General features: G+C 46.6%; 2 protein-coding genes across 2 annotated transcripts; both read left to right on the top strand.

Moving 5' to 3' along the window:
* Window positions 1-320: 320 nt before the first annotated feature.
* On the top strand, window positions 321-2997 carry LOC110696449 (MAP7 domain-containing protein 1-like). The gene is made up of 5 exons (XM_021873736.1): window positions 321-573; window positions 1493-1599; window positions 1685-1960; window positions 2281-2334; window positions 2434-2997. The coding sequence occupies exons 1-5, from the start codon at window positions 321-323 to the stop codon at window positions 2995-2997; spliced, it is 1254 nt and encodes a 417-aa protein (XP_021729428.1).
* Window positions 2998-12027: 9030 nt separating this feature from the next.
* Window positions 12028-12738, top strand: LOC110696448. The gene has a single exon (XM_021873735.1). The coding sequence runs from the start codon at window positions 12028-12030 to the stop codon at window positions 12736-12738; it is 711 nt and encodes a 236-aa protein (XP_021729427.1).
* The last annotated feature ends 1466 nt before the right edge of the window (window positions 12739-14204 follow it).

Below are 14204 nucleotides of genomic sequence, written 5' to 3'. Positions count from 1 at the left end.
ACCCAGCCGGTCTTCAAACCGTATGTGTCTTCGCAAGCATCCCCAAGAAATTTCTTGAGGTTTCAACTCTCTTCTACTCTAGGTACCGTCTCTATTCCTTCTTGCTTTTCCATGTATTTCCGTTTGCGTCTTTTGCTTGCAGTTTTGTTTATAAGTCCCATAGGTAGATGGACCCTTTATACCCATACCCGGACCATAGTTGTGAACTCAGCCGGTCAATTAGTACGGCTGAGTCTAGAACTGGATCTGCCGCCTCTGATCTTTGGAATTTCCCCTTTTCAACGCCTGTATCGACCGACTCCGTGTCTGTGCAGGACACAATGGCCAGAATTAGGGGAACAGCTATGGACCCCAATTACAGAGGCGGAGACTTAAATGAGTTATCGCCTGAAAATCAAGGCCCATACGGGGCGGTTAGAGAACCATCCGGCGGAACCCCCGCCACCCCAAGCGATAGCATTCTAGGCTCCTACAACGAGGAAACCTCTCCAGCTCAGGAGGCTGAGCAGCCAGAAGCCGCCATTAAGGGTCCCAACTCTCCATCCGGCTCTGATGACGGTCGGGTTAAAAGCAGTAGCTCCAGCTACTTGACCATGTTAGAAGATAGCGAGGAGGCGGAGAGGCCTTCGTGGCAAAGCAGAAACGACCCTCTCATGATCGCCGTCTCTCTAAAGGACCATGCCCTCATGCGGTCTTCTCTACAAGACTTTATTACCAGGCGGCCGCTTGGTGGAGGATACAAGATGACCGTGCCGAGGGAGTTCGGGATGTTTGTATGGGAAGATGACCAACCCAACGCTAACAGTTGGTTTGGGTGCTATGAAGCGCCTTTCCTAGCCGGTGTCCGCTTCCCCCTTCACAACAAAATTAAGGCCATACTTAGGGGGTATGGCCTAGGCGTTTGGAAACTCACCCCGAATTCTTGGGTGAACATTTTAGGGTACATCGCCGCCTGCGAGATGCAGGGTCTCAACCCTGGCTGGGAGGCGTTTGCCCATATGCACTATTTGAGCCGGAGCCCAGGCGGCTGGAGGGCCTGGTACACCTTGACAACTCACCCCCAATATATGATGACCTTGGACAAGCCGTCTAAATGGTCGGACTGGAAGAACCGGATCTACCTGGTCAAAGCTCCGTCTGAGAAGGAGAACAAGGAGTATCGGACCTACAACCGGAAACCAGAGCTTTTAGGGCAGAAGTGCCGGCTACCCCCAGTTCCTGATAATGATAGGGTGGCAATTCTGGACTCCGGATTTTTTGAGCTGACCTCTTCCTCTCTCTCAACCGGATAGATAATAAGGGTACCCAAGAACTGGGTGCCCAAACACAAATTTTTCAAGGACGAGTGCTTCTTGTCCGCCTGTGGGCTTAGCAGCATGTTTGAGAGTAAAGGTTACGAACCCTAGCCGGTTAATTTGTTGCCGGCTGGCCTTTTTCTCGATTGCAATGCAAAATTATCATGTTTCTGACCGGATGTGTTTTCGTTTTGCAGAAGAAGCTAAGAAGATGCTGCCCACCGCCAAGACACCCGCAAAAAAGGCTTCAGATATCCGCAAGGAGAATCTGGAGAAGAAACTTGCCGCTCAGGCGGCTAAAAAGGTTAGCCCGCCTGACCTTCTCTATGTGTTGGCTTTGATGCTGTTTTAGCTATTTATTCACCTGACCGTTTGTGGTCTTGTTTCAGGATGGGGGTGTTATTCCCCGTTCTTTGCAAAAACAGATCCGACAAAGGCCGTCTGTTGAAGAGCCTGCACTCAAGGTGCAGAAAACCGCTTCTACCACCCGGGCTACAACCGGCGGTAAATCAATAAAGACCCCAGGCGGGTCTAACACTGAAATGGCCTCGAAAGAGGTCACTCCAATAAGGACCGCAACCGGTCCATCTTCTGCTGGACGCCAAAAGGCTTCCCAAAAAGGTACAAACCCCTTCAACCTCACGTTGCTCGACCTACCCATGCGGGTAAAGTCATACTCCTCGTCGCAGCCGGGAGATTCTCCGATCAGCCGGTTGTCCGTAGGTGGAGCATACGCAGCATTCTCACCGTCTGTTTCTGGTGCAGATAACTCACCACGCTGGCCGGACGCTGCTCAATACGCCCGGGCCATGCTGAAAGCCGTCCCCCGGGACGAGAAGGAGGCGATTCCTGGAATCAATACCTTCAATGCCGACCGGGTGATGGTCGACCTGGCCGATGTAAGTCATTGAGTACCCACCCGGCATTTAATTTGTAGTATACCCATCCGATCCTTCTGCTAATACCGGTTGTGTTGTTGTTGCAGGCTCTGCTCCGCGTGGAGGGGCTCAAGAAGGCCTACATTCGCAAGCAGGAAGAGGTAAGAAGAGCCAAACGTTCTGCAGATGACGCACATAGCGTTGCTCACTATTCCATGATTGTGCATGACTTATAAACTAAATCTATAATCATGCAACAGGCGGATCAGGTCAAGTCCCTCCAACAGGCCCTCAAAGAGTCCAAGCTCAAAATAGACAACCTCCAGGCGGCCCTGGATAATGCTGAAGATGAGCTGAAAAAGCACGAGGAGCCCCTCAAGCGGCTCGACCAGGCGGAGAAGAGCAGCAAACGGCGGCAACTAGAGAATGACCGCCTGGTCAAGGAGGCTGCTGGTGCTCAGCGAAACTTCCAGGCCACCCTAGAAGCTGATCAGAGCCGGCTCATTGAGGAGAATGAGCAGGACTGCAAAAACAGAATGAAGAGGGCATTCTCCATTATCCATCCGGGTACAGACTACAACGTCTGGGAGCTTGCCCACAAGTACGCAGACCTTTCCATTCTGGCTGAGGAGGAGGGCAAGCCGGGGCCTAAACCCTATGAGCAATGGGTTGAGGCGGAGTTCAAGCGGATGCAGGAGGAGGCGGCTGGCCACGAAGAGGCAGTTGAGGATGAGGTTGCTCCCGGCTCCGTTCCCAACACCGACCCAACTCATCCGGAAGGGAGTCAGGCTCAGGGTGACCGGGTAATAGTGCAGTTAGAGTAGCAACGACCTCCCGGCCTGCGCGCCGTGCATTATCTTGTAATAGCGCCGGAAGGGTTGGCTTACTCTGCTGTTGTCTTTCACTTTGAATATTGATATTTTCACCGACTGTGCCGGTTTATTCTGTAAACAATTTAATATTTTCACCGGCTGTGCCGGTTAATTCTGCTACATATTTACCGGTTGATCTGTTTTTGAATGAATTTGCTTTTTTCTTTTTGCTGCTTTGAATATCGCATTTTTCTTGTTTTGAATGAATGTTTCCTCATGACTTGTTGGGGTTAGGATAGGTAATTGCCCCTGGATAGGAGGCTAGCATAGATGAAATGGTGCCAGGCGGCTATCCATATGCTATAGCGCAAATGCCAACGATTTTAGCTAAGTGTTATCCGTAAAAACGAAAAGCAGCCGGTTTTTAAAGACTTGCCGGCTGGCTTTTTGGAAAGACCTTTTCATAAGATTTAGGGTGTCAATTTGCCGGTTGGGCTTCTGCAACCCCTTCATAGATTATTGGCCTATACCAAATGCTTGAGGCCTGCCTTTTCTCAGTCGATTAGGCGGCAGTTTTGGTACCGGCTGTCTGTTTTGAGATCAGCCTTAAATGGCACTTGATCCAAAGAGTGGGCCGACTGCATGTTTGGAGATGCTAGCCACGATTCTTTGGTGCAATGGATCATTCAGGCGGGTAGGACCGCCTGATTTTTTATCACTAGAACAATTTTCCACCCAAATGGGAGATGTTCTCTTCGATGAATTCACCCGAATGGATGTCACTGGCTGATTTGTTAGTTTTCAGGGCCTCTTGTGTTGGGCACAAGACATGGCGCATGGAAAACTGGTAAGTGAGGCCGCTTGTGTTAAGCACAAGACGTGGCACATGTAAGCATGATATGTAATAAATTTTTCTCATTAATTATATAGAAATCTACAAAAGCTATACAATTTCTAGAAGTAGTACTTTTTGAGATTATCTACATTCCAGGTTCTAGGCAGCTTTCTACCGTCTGGGTTTCCAGGCGGTATGTGCCGTCTCGTACTTCTTCAAAGATCCGGTAGGGTCCCTCCCAATTTGGGGTCAGTTTGCCTTGTTCATTGGCCCTACCGGTTGCTTCCATTTTGTGAAGCACAAAATCTCCTACTTTGAGGGGTCGTTTGTGAACCCGCTTGTTGTAGGCTCTTGTCATTCTCAGGCGGTAAATCTCATGACGCAAGGCTGCGTTGCCCCTTCGCTCTGGGAGAGCATCCAGTGAAAGCCGCATGGCTTCCCAATTGGCCGCCTTATCATATAGAATGATGTGAAGTGTTAGCTCATAATATTCAATGGGAAGCACCGCCTCAGTACCATATGTCATAAGAAATGGGGTTTCACCGGTTGCCCCTTTTTCAGTGGTCCTGATGGCCCAAAGGACATGAGGTAATTCCTCTGCCCATAGTCCACTGGCTCTTTCCACCTTCTTCTTTATACCGTCTGAGATCAACTTATTGAAGGCCTCAACTTGCCCGTTTGCCTAAGGACGGCCAACGGATGCAAAACAATGGGAGATTCCTTGATCCCCTAACCAGATCTTGAGGACAGGCGTTTCAAATTGAGGTCCGTTGTCAAAGACCATAGACATTGGAACCCCAAACCGGGTGATGACATTTCTCCAAATGAAGGAGATCACATCCTTTGTTTTTATGCCTTTGACCGCCTCTACTTCAACCCATTTAGTGAAGTAATCCACCGCCACCAAAATATAGCGGCGACCACTTGATGCAGGAGCATACGGACCCAGAATGTCCATGCCCCACTTTGCGAATGGAACCGGGCTATGGATGGCTGTCAGGTCAGTTGTCGGTCGATGTATCAACCGGGCGAACTTTTGGCATTTGTCACACCGTTTCACCAAATCCATGGCGTCTGCCTCAAGAGTGGGCCAAAAGTAACCCTGTCGTCTGGTTCTTCTTGCCAAGGACCTGCCGCGTGCAGATCCTCTAGAACCTCTCTTCCCCTTTCAGGGGTTACACACTTTAGAAACGGCTGTAGATAACCATTCCGGAGGAGTTCTCCATGATGCATAACGAAGCTCAGAGCACGCTTCTTGAGCGCCATTGCTTCAGAAGGGTCATCCGGTAAGGTACCGTCTGCCAAGTAATCCCGGATGGGGTCCATCCAGGTGGAACTTCGGTCCAGGATACCTATGGGGTCTGATCAATGCTTCTTTTCTCAATGACTTCCCAAAAAACCGTCCTAGGTGCATTACAGGAGGCGGATGATGCCAATTTGGAAAGGGCATCCGCCTGATTATTCTCGGACCGGGGCACCTGACTTAGATGAAATTCATCAAGTGACACGGCCTCTTCTCTGACCGCCTGCAAATACTTGATCATAGCCGGATGGGTGGCCTCGAAGTAACCATTGTACTGGCTAACAATCAATTAGTCTGAGTAGGCGCTGATTTTTGTTGCCCCTGCTGCCTTACACATGCGTATACCGGCTAGCAGGGCTTCATACTCCGCCTCATTATTAGAGGCTTGGAACCGGAACCGTAGTGCATATTCAAACTTGTCCCCTTCCGGAGATTGACATATAACGCCTGCACCACAGCCGTTCATTGTAGAGCTACCGTCTACGAATAACTTCCAGACCTGATCAGGATTTTCTGGTTGCACCGGTCTAGTCATTTCGACAATGAATTCGGCAAACGCTTGACCTTTCACTGCCCGCCTTGGTTCAAAAGTTATCTCGAGGCTCTGTATTTCAACAGCCCACTTGATCATTCTACCGGATGACTCGATGGTGGTCATTGGGCGCTTGAGCGGCTGGTCTGTATATACAATCACCGGGTGAGCTAGAAAGTAGGGCTTCAACCGTTTGACTGCGATGAACAGGGCCAACCCAAATTTTTCGATCATGGGGTACCGGAGTTCAGCATTCTTAAGTACATGGCTGATGAAATACACCGGGAGCTAATTACCGTCTCTCTCAGCGAGGAGAACGGCACTAAGGGCATGATCAGAGACGGCTAGATACATATAGAGGACCTCCCGGGGCAGGGGGCTCACTAGCCTTGGCAACGAATGCAAGTGTTTCTTTAGCTTCTGGAATGCCATTTCCGCCTCTTCACCCCACTCAAATCTGGACCTCTTCCGGATGGCTTGGAAGAAATAGAGGCACTTGTCACCTGACCGGCTGAGAAATCTTCCCAACGCCGCCAGGAAACCGGTCAATTTCTGGGCTTCTTTCACAGTGCGGGGAGACCGCATGTCAATCACCGCCTGTACTTTTTCCGGATTAGCCTCTATGCCCCTTTGGTCGATCAAGAATCCGAGAAACTTCCCAGACTCAACACCAAATACACACTTCTTTGGGTTAAGCATGACCCGGTGCCGCCTGAGTGTAGTGAATGTTTCTCGGAGGTCCAGTAGGTGATCCGTCTGTAGCTTGGATTTGACTATCATGTCATCAATGTACGCCTCTACATTCCTGCCAATCTGATTGATGAAGACGGTGTTTATCATGCGCTGGAATGTAGCAGGTGCATTCTTTAACCCAAACGGCATCACCTTGTAACAAAATAACCCCTGATCAGTGACGAAGGCCGTCTTTTCTTGATCTTTTTTCCATAGGGGTATTTGATGGAAACCTGAGTAGGCATCCATGAAACTCATCAGAGCATGACCGGCTGTAGAGTCGACCAGGTTGTCGATCTTTGGAAGCGGGTAACTGTCCTTTGGGCATGCTCTATTCAAATCTGTGTAGTCTACACACATCCGCCAGGTACCATTCGACTTTTTCACGAGGACAACGTTTGCTACCCAATCCGGGTAGTAGCATTGCCGGATGAACCCAGCATCTAACAATTTTTTTACCTCAGCCGCTGCCGCCTGAGATCTCTCTTCACCGTGATCCCTCTTTTTCTGCCTGAACGGCTTCTTTTTAGGATCCACGGCAAGCTTGTGGACAGCTAGATCCGGGCTGACGCCTGGCATCTCTTCCACTTCAAAGGCAAAGATTTCTTTGAATTCTCTTAGGAGTTGGAGCAGGTCTGCTCCCAACCGTTCATAAGCAACCGTCCCAACCTTGACAGCTCTGTCAGGACGGTTGTCGTCTAAGACGACATCAATGCAGTCACCAGCCGGCTGAGGTCGTTGATCATCTGGCCTTTCCCCGGCTAGTGATTGCTATTTTTCTTGCTTGACGGGATCCGTCTGGCCCGCCTTTCTTTTCTTACCGGCTGCCCTTGGAGCCGGGACTGCTGTATCGCAGTTATCAAGATCTATGGGCTTTCTGTCTCCGGCTGCCCCCATAGTAGGTCTGACGTCAGAGAGATAGCACTCCCTGGCCTCCCTCTGGTCCCCCTTAAGGGAACCGACTGCTCCATCGTCCTTTTCAAATTTGACAAGCATGAGAGAAGGAACGATGACAGCCTTGGACTCATTGAGGGTCGGACGGCCAAAAATCATGCTGTAGGCGGCGAGCTCTTCTACAACCAGGAATTTTATCACCATGTGGCGTCCTTCCCCCTTTTCTCCCAGCCGGATGGGAAGATCTATGCTTCCTACCGGATGCACTACGCCTCCCCCAAAACCAACAAGCGGGTGGGGCGCCTGGTGCATGCTACTGGATTTGTACTTGAGCTTGGTCAAGCACTGATAACTGATTACGTCAGACGAGCTCCCGGTATCTATTAGGATCCGGCCAACCCTCTGATTGGCAACTTTTCATTCGATGACTATGGGGTCATCGTGGGGCCGCCTGACCTTGCCTCGGTCCTTTTTAGATATAAGGACCTCAAGAAAGGTGTCTTTTGACGCCTGGCTCTCCTCAACTGAGTTAACCAGCTTCCTGATGTTATCTTTGGTGCCCCTGATAGTGGGACCCCCTCCGGCAAAGCCGCCTGCTATTGTGAAGATGGTCTCTTCATCCGTTTCTGAATTGGCAAGAACAGCTTTTGCCGCCTGCCCTTTCTTGGCCAGGGTGTTACCCTTGGCTTTGGGCAAATAAGACTTTAGAGCCCCTTCATCAGCCAGACGGTCTAATAGCCGCCTGAGGCTATAGCAACCATTAGTGTCATGGCCAAAATCCTCATGGTACTGGCAGTATTTGCTTTTGTCTCGGCTGCCTACGGGGCTTTTCATCACAGCCGGCTTGTCGAGAGACATCCGGTCCTTGATCTCCATGAGGATGGAGGAGCAGTCCTTTGTGAACTCATACTTGGGAACGTACGGTTCAGATTTCCGTCTGAGCTTCTGAGCCGGCTGACCAGATCGGTCTGCCGCCCAGACCTCCTTTCTGTTCTTTTCTTCCTTTTTAGCCGACTGTTGTTGTTGTTGCCGGCTGTCTCTTCTGTTGGATTTTTTGGAATCCGACGGCTGCTTTACAGCATAAAACTTCGTCTCCTGTATGTGGGCTTCAGCTTCCATTAACGCCTCTTGGAGGGTGGCTACCCTTTTCCGGACGAGGTCAAACTTGAAGGTTGACCCATCCTTCAGACCCTTAAAGAAGTCTGTGTAAGCAACTTCGTCAGACAGCCCTTGCATCTGAATTATCATCAGATTCAACCGCCTGACATACGATCGGAGCCCTTCTCTGTCACCCTGCTGTATTGCCCCCAAATCGAGGCTAGTCTTTTTGGCCGAGATGTTCATTGAGAAGTTTGACGTAAATAAGTACGCCAAGGTCTTGAAGCTGTTGATGCAGCCAGCTGGCAAGTTACCAAACCACCGTTGGGCAATGCCCTTCAGGGTAGCCGGGAAGCATCGGCACCAGACGGCATCATCCAACCCCTGTAAGTACATGAGGTTGGAATAGGCCATTAAATGATCTTCTGGGTTTGAGGTACCATCATAGGCCCCTACCAACACGTTTTTAATCTTAGCCGGCTGTGCCGCCTGGGTTATCTCAGGGGAGAACGCCGAGGGCTGTTCTCCCAAGTTCAGCAGGCGCTACTGCCAGTCCATGAGCTGGAACAGCTGCTGCACATTTCTGCCAAACGGACCTGTTTGGGTAAAAGGGGATCCACCCAGCCCATTCGGCGAACCAAATAGACCAGGTTGGATAACTTGGGGTCCAGACCGGGCGGATGGTTCGCCCGTCTGACTCCCTAGACTTGTTCCCGTACGCCTGTTAGAGGTGTCACGGAAACTATCTGGAAAGGTCGACGTTGAAGCCGACGCAGACGCCAGACTTCACTTTTCTTGGAGAAACGTCCGGGCGTCAGAGAATATCTTTTTTGAACCATCCGGCTGCAAGTGCGGTATGGGTTTTCTGGGTTCCGCTTGCGGGAAGCGGAGCCGGTTTTGATCGAACCTGAGGCCTTCCCTCTCCTTTGGCTTTGGATGAGGGGTAGGGACCCGGTCTTTGATTGCCTTCTTGTTAGAAGGCTTCTTGGCCGGCTGACTCTTCTTGGGAGTAGCTGACCGAATAAGGCTCTGGATTTCGCCTTTGAAACTATTCATGAAGGTCATGAGTTCGTTCCTTGTGACGGGAGCAGAGCCTTCTGCCGCCTGTGCGGCTCCAACCGGGTTGCCGGCTGGGTTGCTTGGAGCAGCTTGGATGTTATCCCGTTCCTTCTTATCCCTGGAACGGGTGTGCTTTGTTCTGAAGGACCCGTCTGGGGCCACATAGGTGTCGAGTCCGTAATCATTACCGCTTTCATGGTCCGTCTGGACCTCAGGCTCGGCCGATGACCGCTTGTCCTGATCCGGTGGTACAGGGTTAGAAGTCATCTCAGAAGTACTCTCCCCACAGACGGCGCCAAATGTTTTGGGGTTTTTTGATGTCCTGCGGGAGAGTTACAATTCCAATAATTCCCTTCCGCCGCCTGTACCTGCAAAACCACGAAGACTCCGGTTGGGTGGAGCTCCGCCTCCGACGATCAAGTTAGTGATGTACAGGAGGAAGATAGTGCGTAAAAGGGGTGAAATTACTTCTCGCGTAATGGGGGAATTCCGCAACTAATATTGCTCGGTTTTGGTATATGCGTATTTATGAATGTATTGAATTTTCTGAATTGAATGCCCCATTAATGAGGATTCTCCCACTATTTATAGTGGGGAGCATTGGCTCCCCATTTAGGGTTCCTAGGACACGTGTCAGCAGGGGATTGGAGCCCTGCTGACCAATAGCAAGGTGCCACGTGTCGCTCAGCCATAGGGCCACGTGGCTGGGGTAATTTTACCCCAAACACCAAGGAGTACAGCTGCTAGGAAGAAGAATGTTTAGACCAATAAAAAACTATGGTTGAAGCCATGGTGGTGAGTGAGAATGAGTTTAATGAAGCAGTTAGGATTAGGTAGGTTAAGGATGCTCAAGTTGTGGGAACATATGAGATTGGTGAAAGTGGTAGAGCTAAGGATTTTAGGCTGTGCTGGAAGATAAAATGGATGAGGGGGCTGTGTTGGAAGATGAAATGGATGAGGGGGTTATGCTGGAAGATGAAATGGATAAGGGTGTTGTGCTGGAAGATGAAATGAATGAGGGTGCTGTGTTGGAAGATGAAATGGATGAGGGTGCTGTGTTGGAAGATGATATTGATGATGAATATGAAGAGGATGAAGAAATTGGGAGTATTCATGACACATATGACCCATACATATCAGATTGCTGGCAAAGAGGTCTGTATGCAGATGACACTTATTTTAGTAGAATGTATAAAAATGGTGAATTTGTGTCTGATGTTGAGTTTGGCAGTATAGTGTTGAAGCCTTGGATAATCTTCAGTGATAAAGAGCATTTCATGTCTGTCTTCAGAGATTATTGTATACAATGTGGTTTTGCAGTAGTGGTTGATAGGAGCAGTCCAAGGAGGTTCACTGATTCCTGTCTTGCTTTAAATTGTGATTGGAGAATTCATTCAAGTAAGCTACCAGATGGAGTTACTTAGGCTATAAAGAGTATAAAGAACTCTGAGCACACTTGTGGAGGCCTAGATGAAAGGAATCCCCTAGTGACTGTTAAATGGGTTGTAGAAAAACTAATGGAAGATATAAGGGCTAATAATGACATCTCTGGAAAGACACTGAATGATCTCTTATTCAGTTAATATGGAGTGCATATGGCAACCAGTACCGTTTACAAGATGAGAGGGGTAGCATTGAAGGAGATAAATGGTGGGCATGATACTTCTTATGGACATTTGCCAAAGTATTGTGAGATGGTTAAAGAAACCAACCCAGGATCTGCAGCTAACTGTGTATGGAAGCAACTTAATCCACCTGATCCATCCCTCACTTTCTCAAGTATATTCATTTCATTCAAGGCTGCCATTGATGGTGTTGTTGCAGGATGTAGGAGTTTAGTGGTGGTTGATGGAGTTCACTTGAAAGGACATTTTGGTGGGGTCCTTCTGTTTGCTGTGACTGTAGATGGAAACAATGAATTGTTTCCTTTTGCATGGGCTATAGTTCCCAAGGAAGATGGTGACAGTTGGAAGTATTTTTTCTGGCACTTGAAGCATATTCTGTCAGGTTCTGGGAGGGGTAATGGCTGGTGTATTATTTCAGACAGATAAAAAGTAAGTTAGCTCTGTCACTCACACTTTGATTTCTGAAATTGCAAGTAACAACTAAACTCACTTTTGTGTATTTGTGTGCAGGGAATAGATGTGGCACTAACTAAGATATGGCCTGAAGTGGACAGGAGATATTGTTGTAAACACTTAGCCAAGAATTGGAAAGGATCATTTCCTAGCCCTTTAATGCATTCACTCTTCTGGTTGGCCTGTAGTGGAACATCTCCTTTCACCTTTAAAAAGGCTATGGATAGGATTAAGGCTGTGAATCCAATGGCTTGTGAATGGTTGGCTGATTTGGGGAAGCAGTCAAGGTGGACAAGGCACAAATTTGATCCCAAAATTTGCAGTGATGAAAATAAGACCAACTTTGTAGAGAGTTTCAATGCAACTTTGGGTGTGGACAGATGCAGGCCTGTCTTAACACTTTTGGAAGGTATAAGTTTGCTTTTTCTAACATCTTTAATGGTTTTTGACATCATTTCATTTTGATGCTAACCTATCCTAACATGAATGCATATGTATAAGAAGAATGCACATGGTGAGACTATCAACAAGAAGACAAAAGTGCAACAACTGGAATGAGGATGAAACATGTCCTAATATAGTAAAGAGAATAAAGATTTTGACCTTTGAATCACGAACTTGCAAAGCTTATCAGTCAACGGAGGGTGAATATGAAGTGAAGGATGGGAAGTCTATGCTTCTTGTGTCACTAAACAAAAAGACATGTCTCTGTGGGGCATGGAAAATTCCAGGTTTGCCTTGCAAACATGCAATTAGAGCAATCTTGGCTGCTGGATTGAACCCATACAAATTTTGCAGCACATGGTTCTCAGTCCAAACTTATAAGCAAGCTTATGTTAACTCAATACACACTGTACCAGATTTTGAGCATTGGCCAGAGATTGATATGCCTACAATACTACCACCACAGATGAAAAGAGGCATTGGTAGGCCATCTAGACAAAGAAGAAGGGCACCTGATGAACCAGACAAAGGAAAAAGGTCTACAACAGTCCAATGTCAGAGATGTATGTGTTATGGACACAACAAACAGACATGTAAGGGTGGACTCATAGCAGCAGAGCAAAGTGATAGGGATGGACATAGAATTGCAAAGAAAACTTCTGAATCCACTAAACGTAATGCACCAAAGAGTACCTCCACATCAAACCCACCAAACCCACCTAGAAGATTCACAAGAAGCTCATTGCAGTCTGTTTCTCAACCACACGCCCTTTATTAACACAACTAAGCATTCATATCAAGCATTTGAAGGTCTAAGCAGCCAACCTGTTACTAGGTCAAAGAAGTATGGGAAAGGAAAGAACAAAGTCTAATCTGTCCTGTAGCTTGCTGAACTAATACCAAGTTAGGTGTTTTTTTTTTTTTGTAAATGACACTGCAATTGCTTGGCTTTGTTTTGGTTTTTGAAGGTTTAGTTATGATCTGTACTTTGACTTGATCATATGTCTTTTTTTATACATTGCCACAGGCTTTTAATTTCATGTTATAATGCAATCTTATTTAGCTCTTGAGTGCTTTCTGGAATGTTGGAATAATTTGAACTCTGTGCAACTTTTTAATCTATTACACTAAATTAGGAACTAAATTATCATGAACCTTAACTTTGTTTCATTAACAGCACATGTAAATATAATAGAAAGCAAGTACCATAACTGAGTTTTTATTTACACTTGGTTGAATTACATAACTGCATTCATAAAACCCATACAAATTACATCACTACCCTGATTACATAACTTAATTAGGATTGAACTACTTGATACTCCCCTTTCCTTCATTACCCTGTTTACATCATTTAAGGTAAAAAAAGACACAAATTACTAATATGATAATAGCAATCTTAATAAGCCTCTTGCAGCAAACAAAAAGGTCTTCTACCATGTTATGTATTGTGGCAATCTCAGAATTTGGTGAAGCATCATAAATACTCACATCATCTTCAGTCACCCAGTCAAAAAATCCGCAACCTCTGACTTTTTCCCTGCATTTGTAGTATGGCTTCTTTAGATTCTAAATCTATTGTAATTATTGGTTTAATTTTTTTTTTTCTAATTTAAATTTTAAACTCTATCTTTTTTCTATTTTTTATTTCGTCTTAAATTCTTCCTACTGAATACAATTGTAAGTCATTGGAAAAGGTATTGTCAGCAATTTGCCAATTTGTAACTATTTAATTGTCTAAAGAAAAGATAAAAAAGCAATTTGTAACTATTTCTTTATCTTTTGGAATTTATTTTTTTTTTTCAAAAATAAAAAAAAGGAATAGAAAACTGTTAGGTAACCCAACAGTACTCTTTAGTGAAGGGAAAACAGAACAGTTAGATAAAGAAAACGGTTGTTTTTTTTCCATTTTCTCACTTAATTTTAGGAGGAAAAGAGAATGGTTGTAATACAGAACCATTCTCTATTCTTAACTTACAAAACGCCTCTACAGCCTGTTCTGTAAACTTTATATATCGCTTAGCAGAAGAACGGTCCTCAGGCATTATATAAAGCATATTTTAACAGTTCTCTAAAGCCTTTTTTGTAGTAGTGGTACAATTGGTGCTATTTCTAAGCCTATTTTTAAGTTTTTGGTTATGTGAACCTCTCATCTCATCCTTTATATCCAAAGATTGTTAAGAAAGCTTGGATCAATGATTTGTATGGACTGGAGATGTGCAAGGTGGTTAAAAAGTTGAAATT

Source organism: Chenopodium quinoa, unplaced genomic scaffold (genome assembly GCF_001683475.1).
Source record: "Chenopodium quinoa cultivar QQ74 unplaced genomic scaffold, ASM168347v1, whole genome shotgun sequence".
NCBI lineage: Eukaryota > Viridiplantae > Streptophyta > Magnoliopsida > Caryophyllales > Amaranthaceae > Chenopodium > Chenopodium quinoa.
This window is presented reverse-complemented; position numbering and strand designations above follow the sequence as displayed.

Excerpts from the sequence above, each read along its gene's own strand:
- LOC110696449 (XM_021873736.1), top strand. The coding sequence starts at position 321 with ATGGCCAGAATTAGGGGAACAGCTATGGACCCCAATTACAGAGGCGGA. Across the intron at positions 574-1,492 it reads TGACGGTCGGGTTAAAAGCA|AAGAAGCTAAGAAGATGCTG; the intron begins GTAGCTCCAGCT and ends TTCGTTTTGCAG. Across the intron at positions 1,600-1,684 it reads CCGCTCAGGCGGCTAAAAAG|GATGGGGGTGTTATTCCCCG; the intron begins GTTAGCCCGCCT and ends GTCTTGTTTCAG.
- LOC110696448 (XM_021873735.1), top strand. The coding sequence starts at position 12,028 with ATGGTGAGACTATCAACAAGAAGACAAAAGTGCAACAACTGGAATGAG.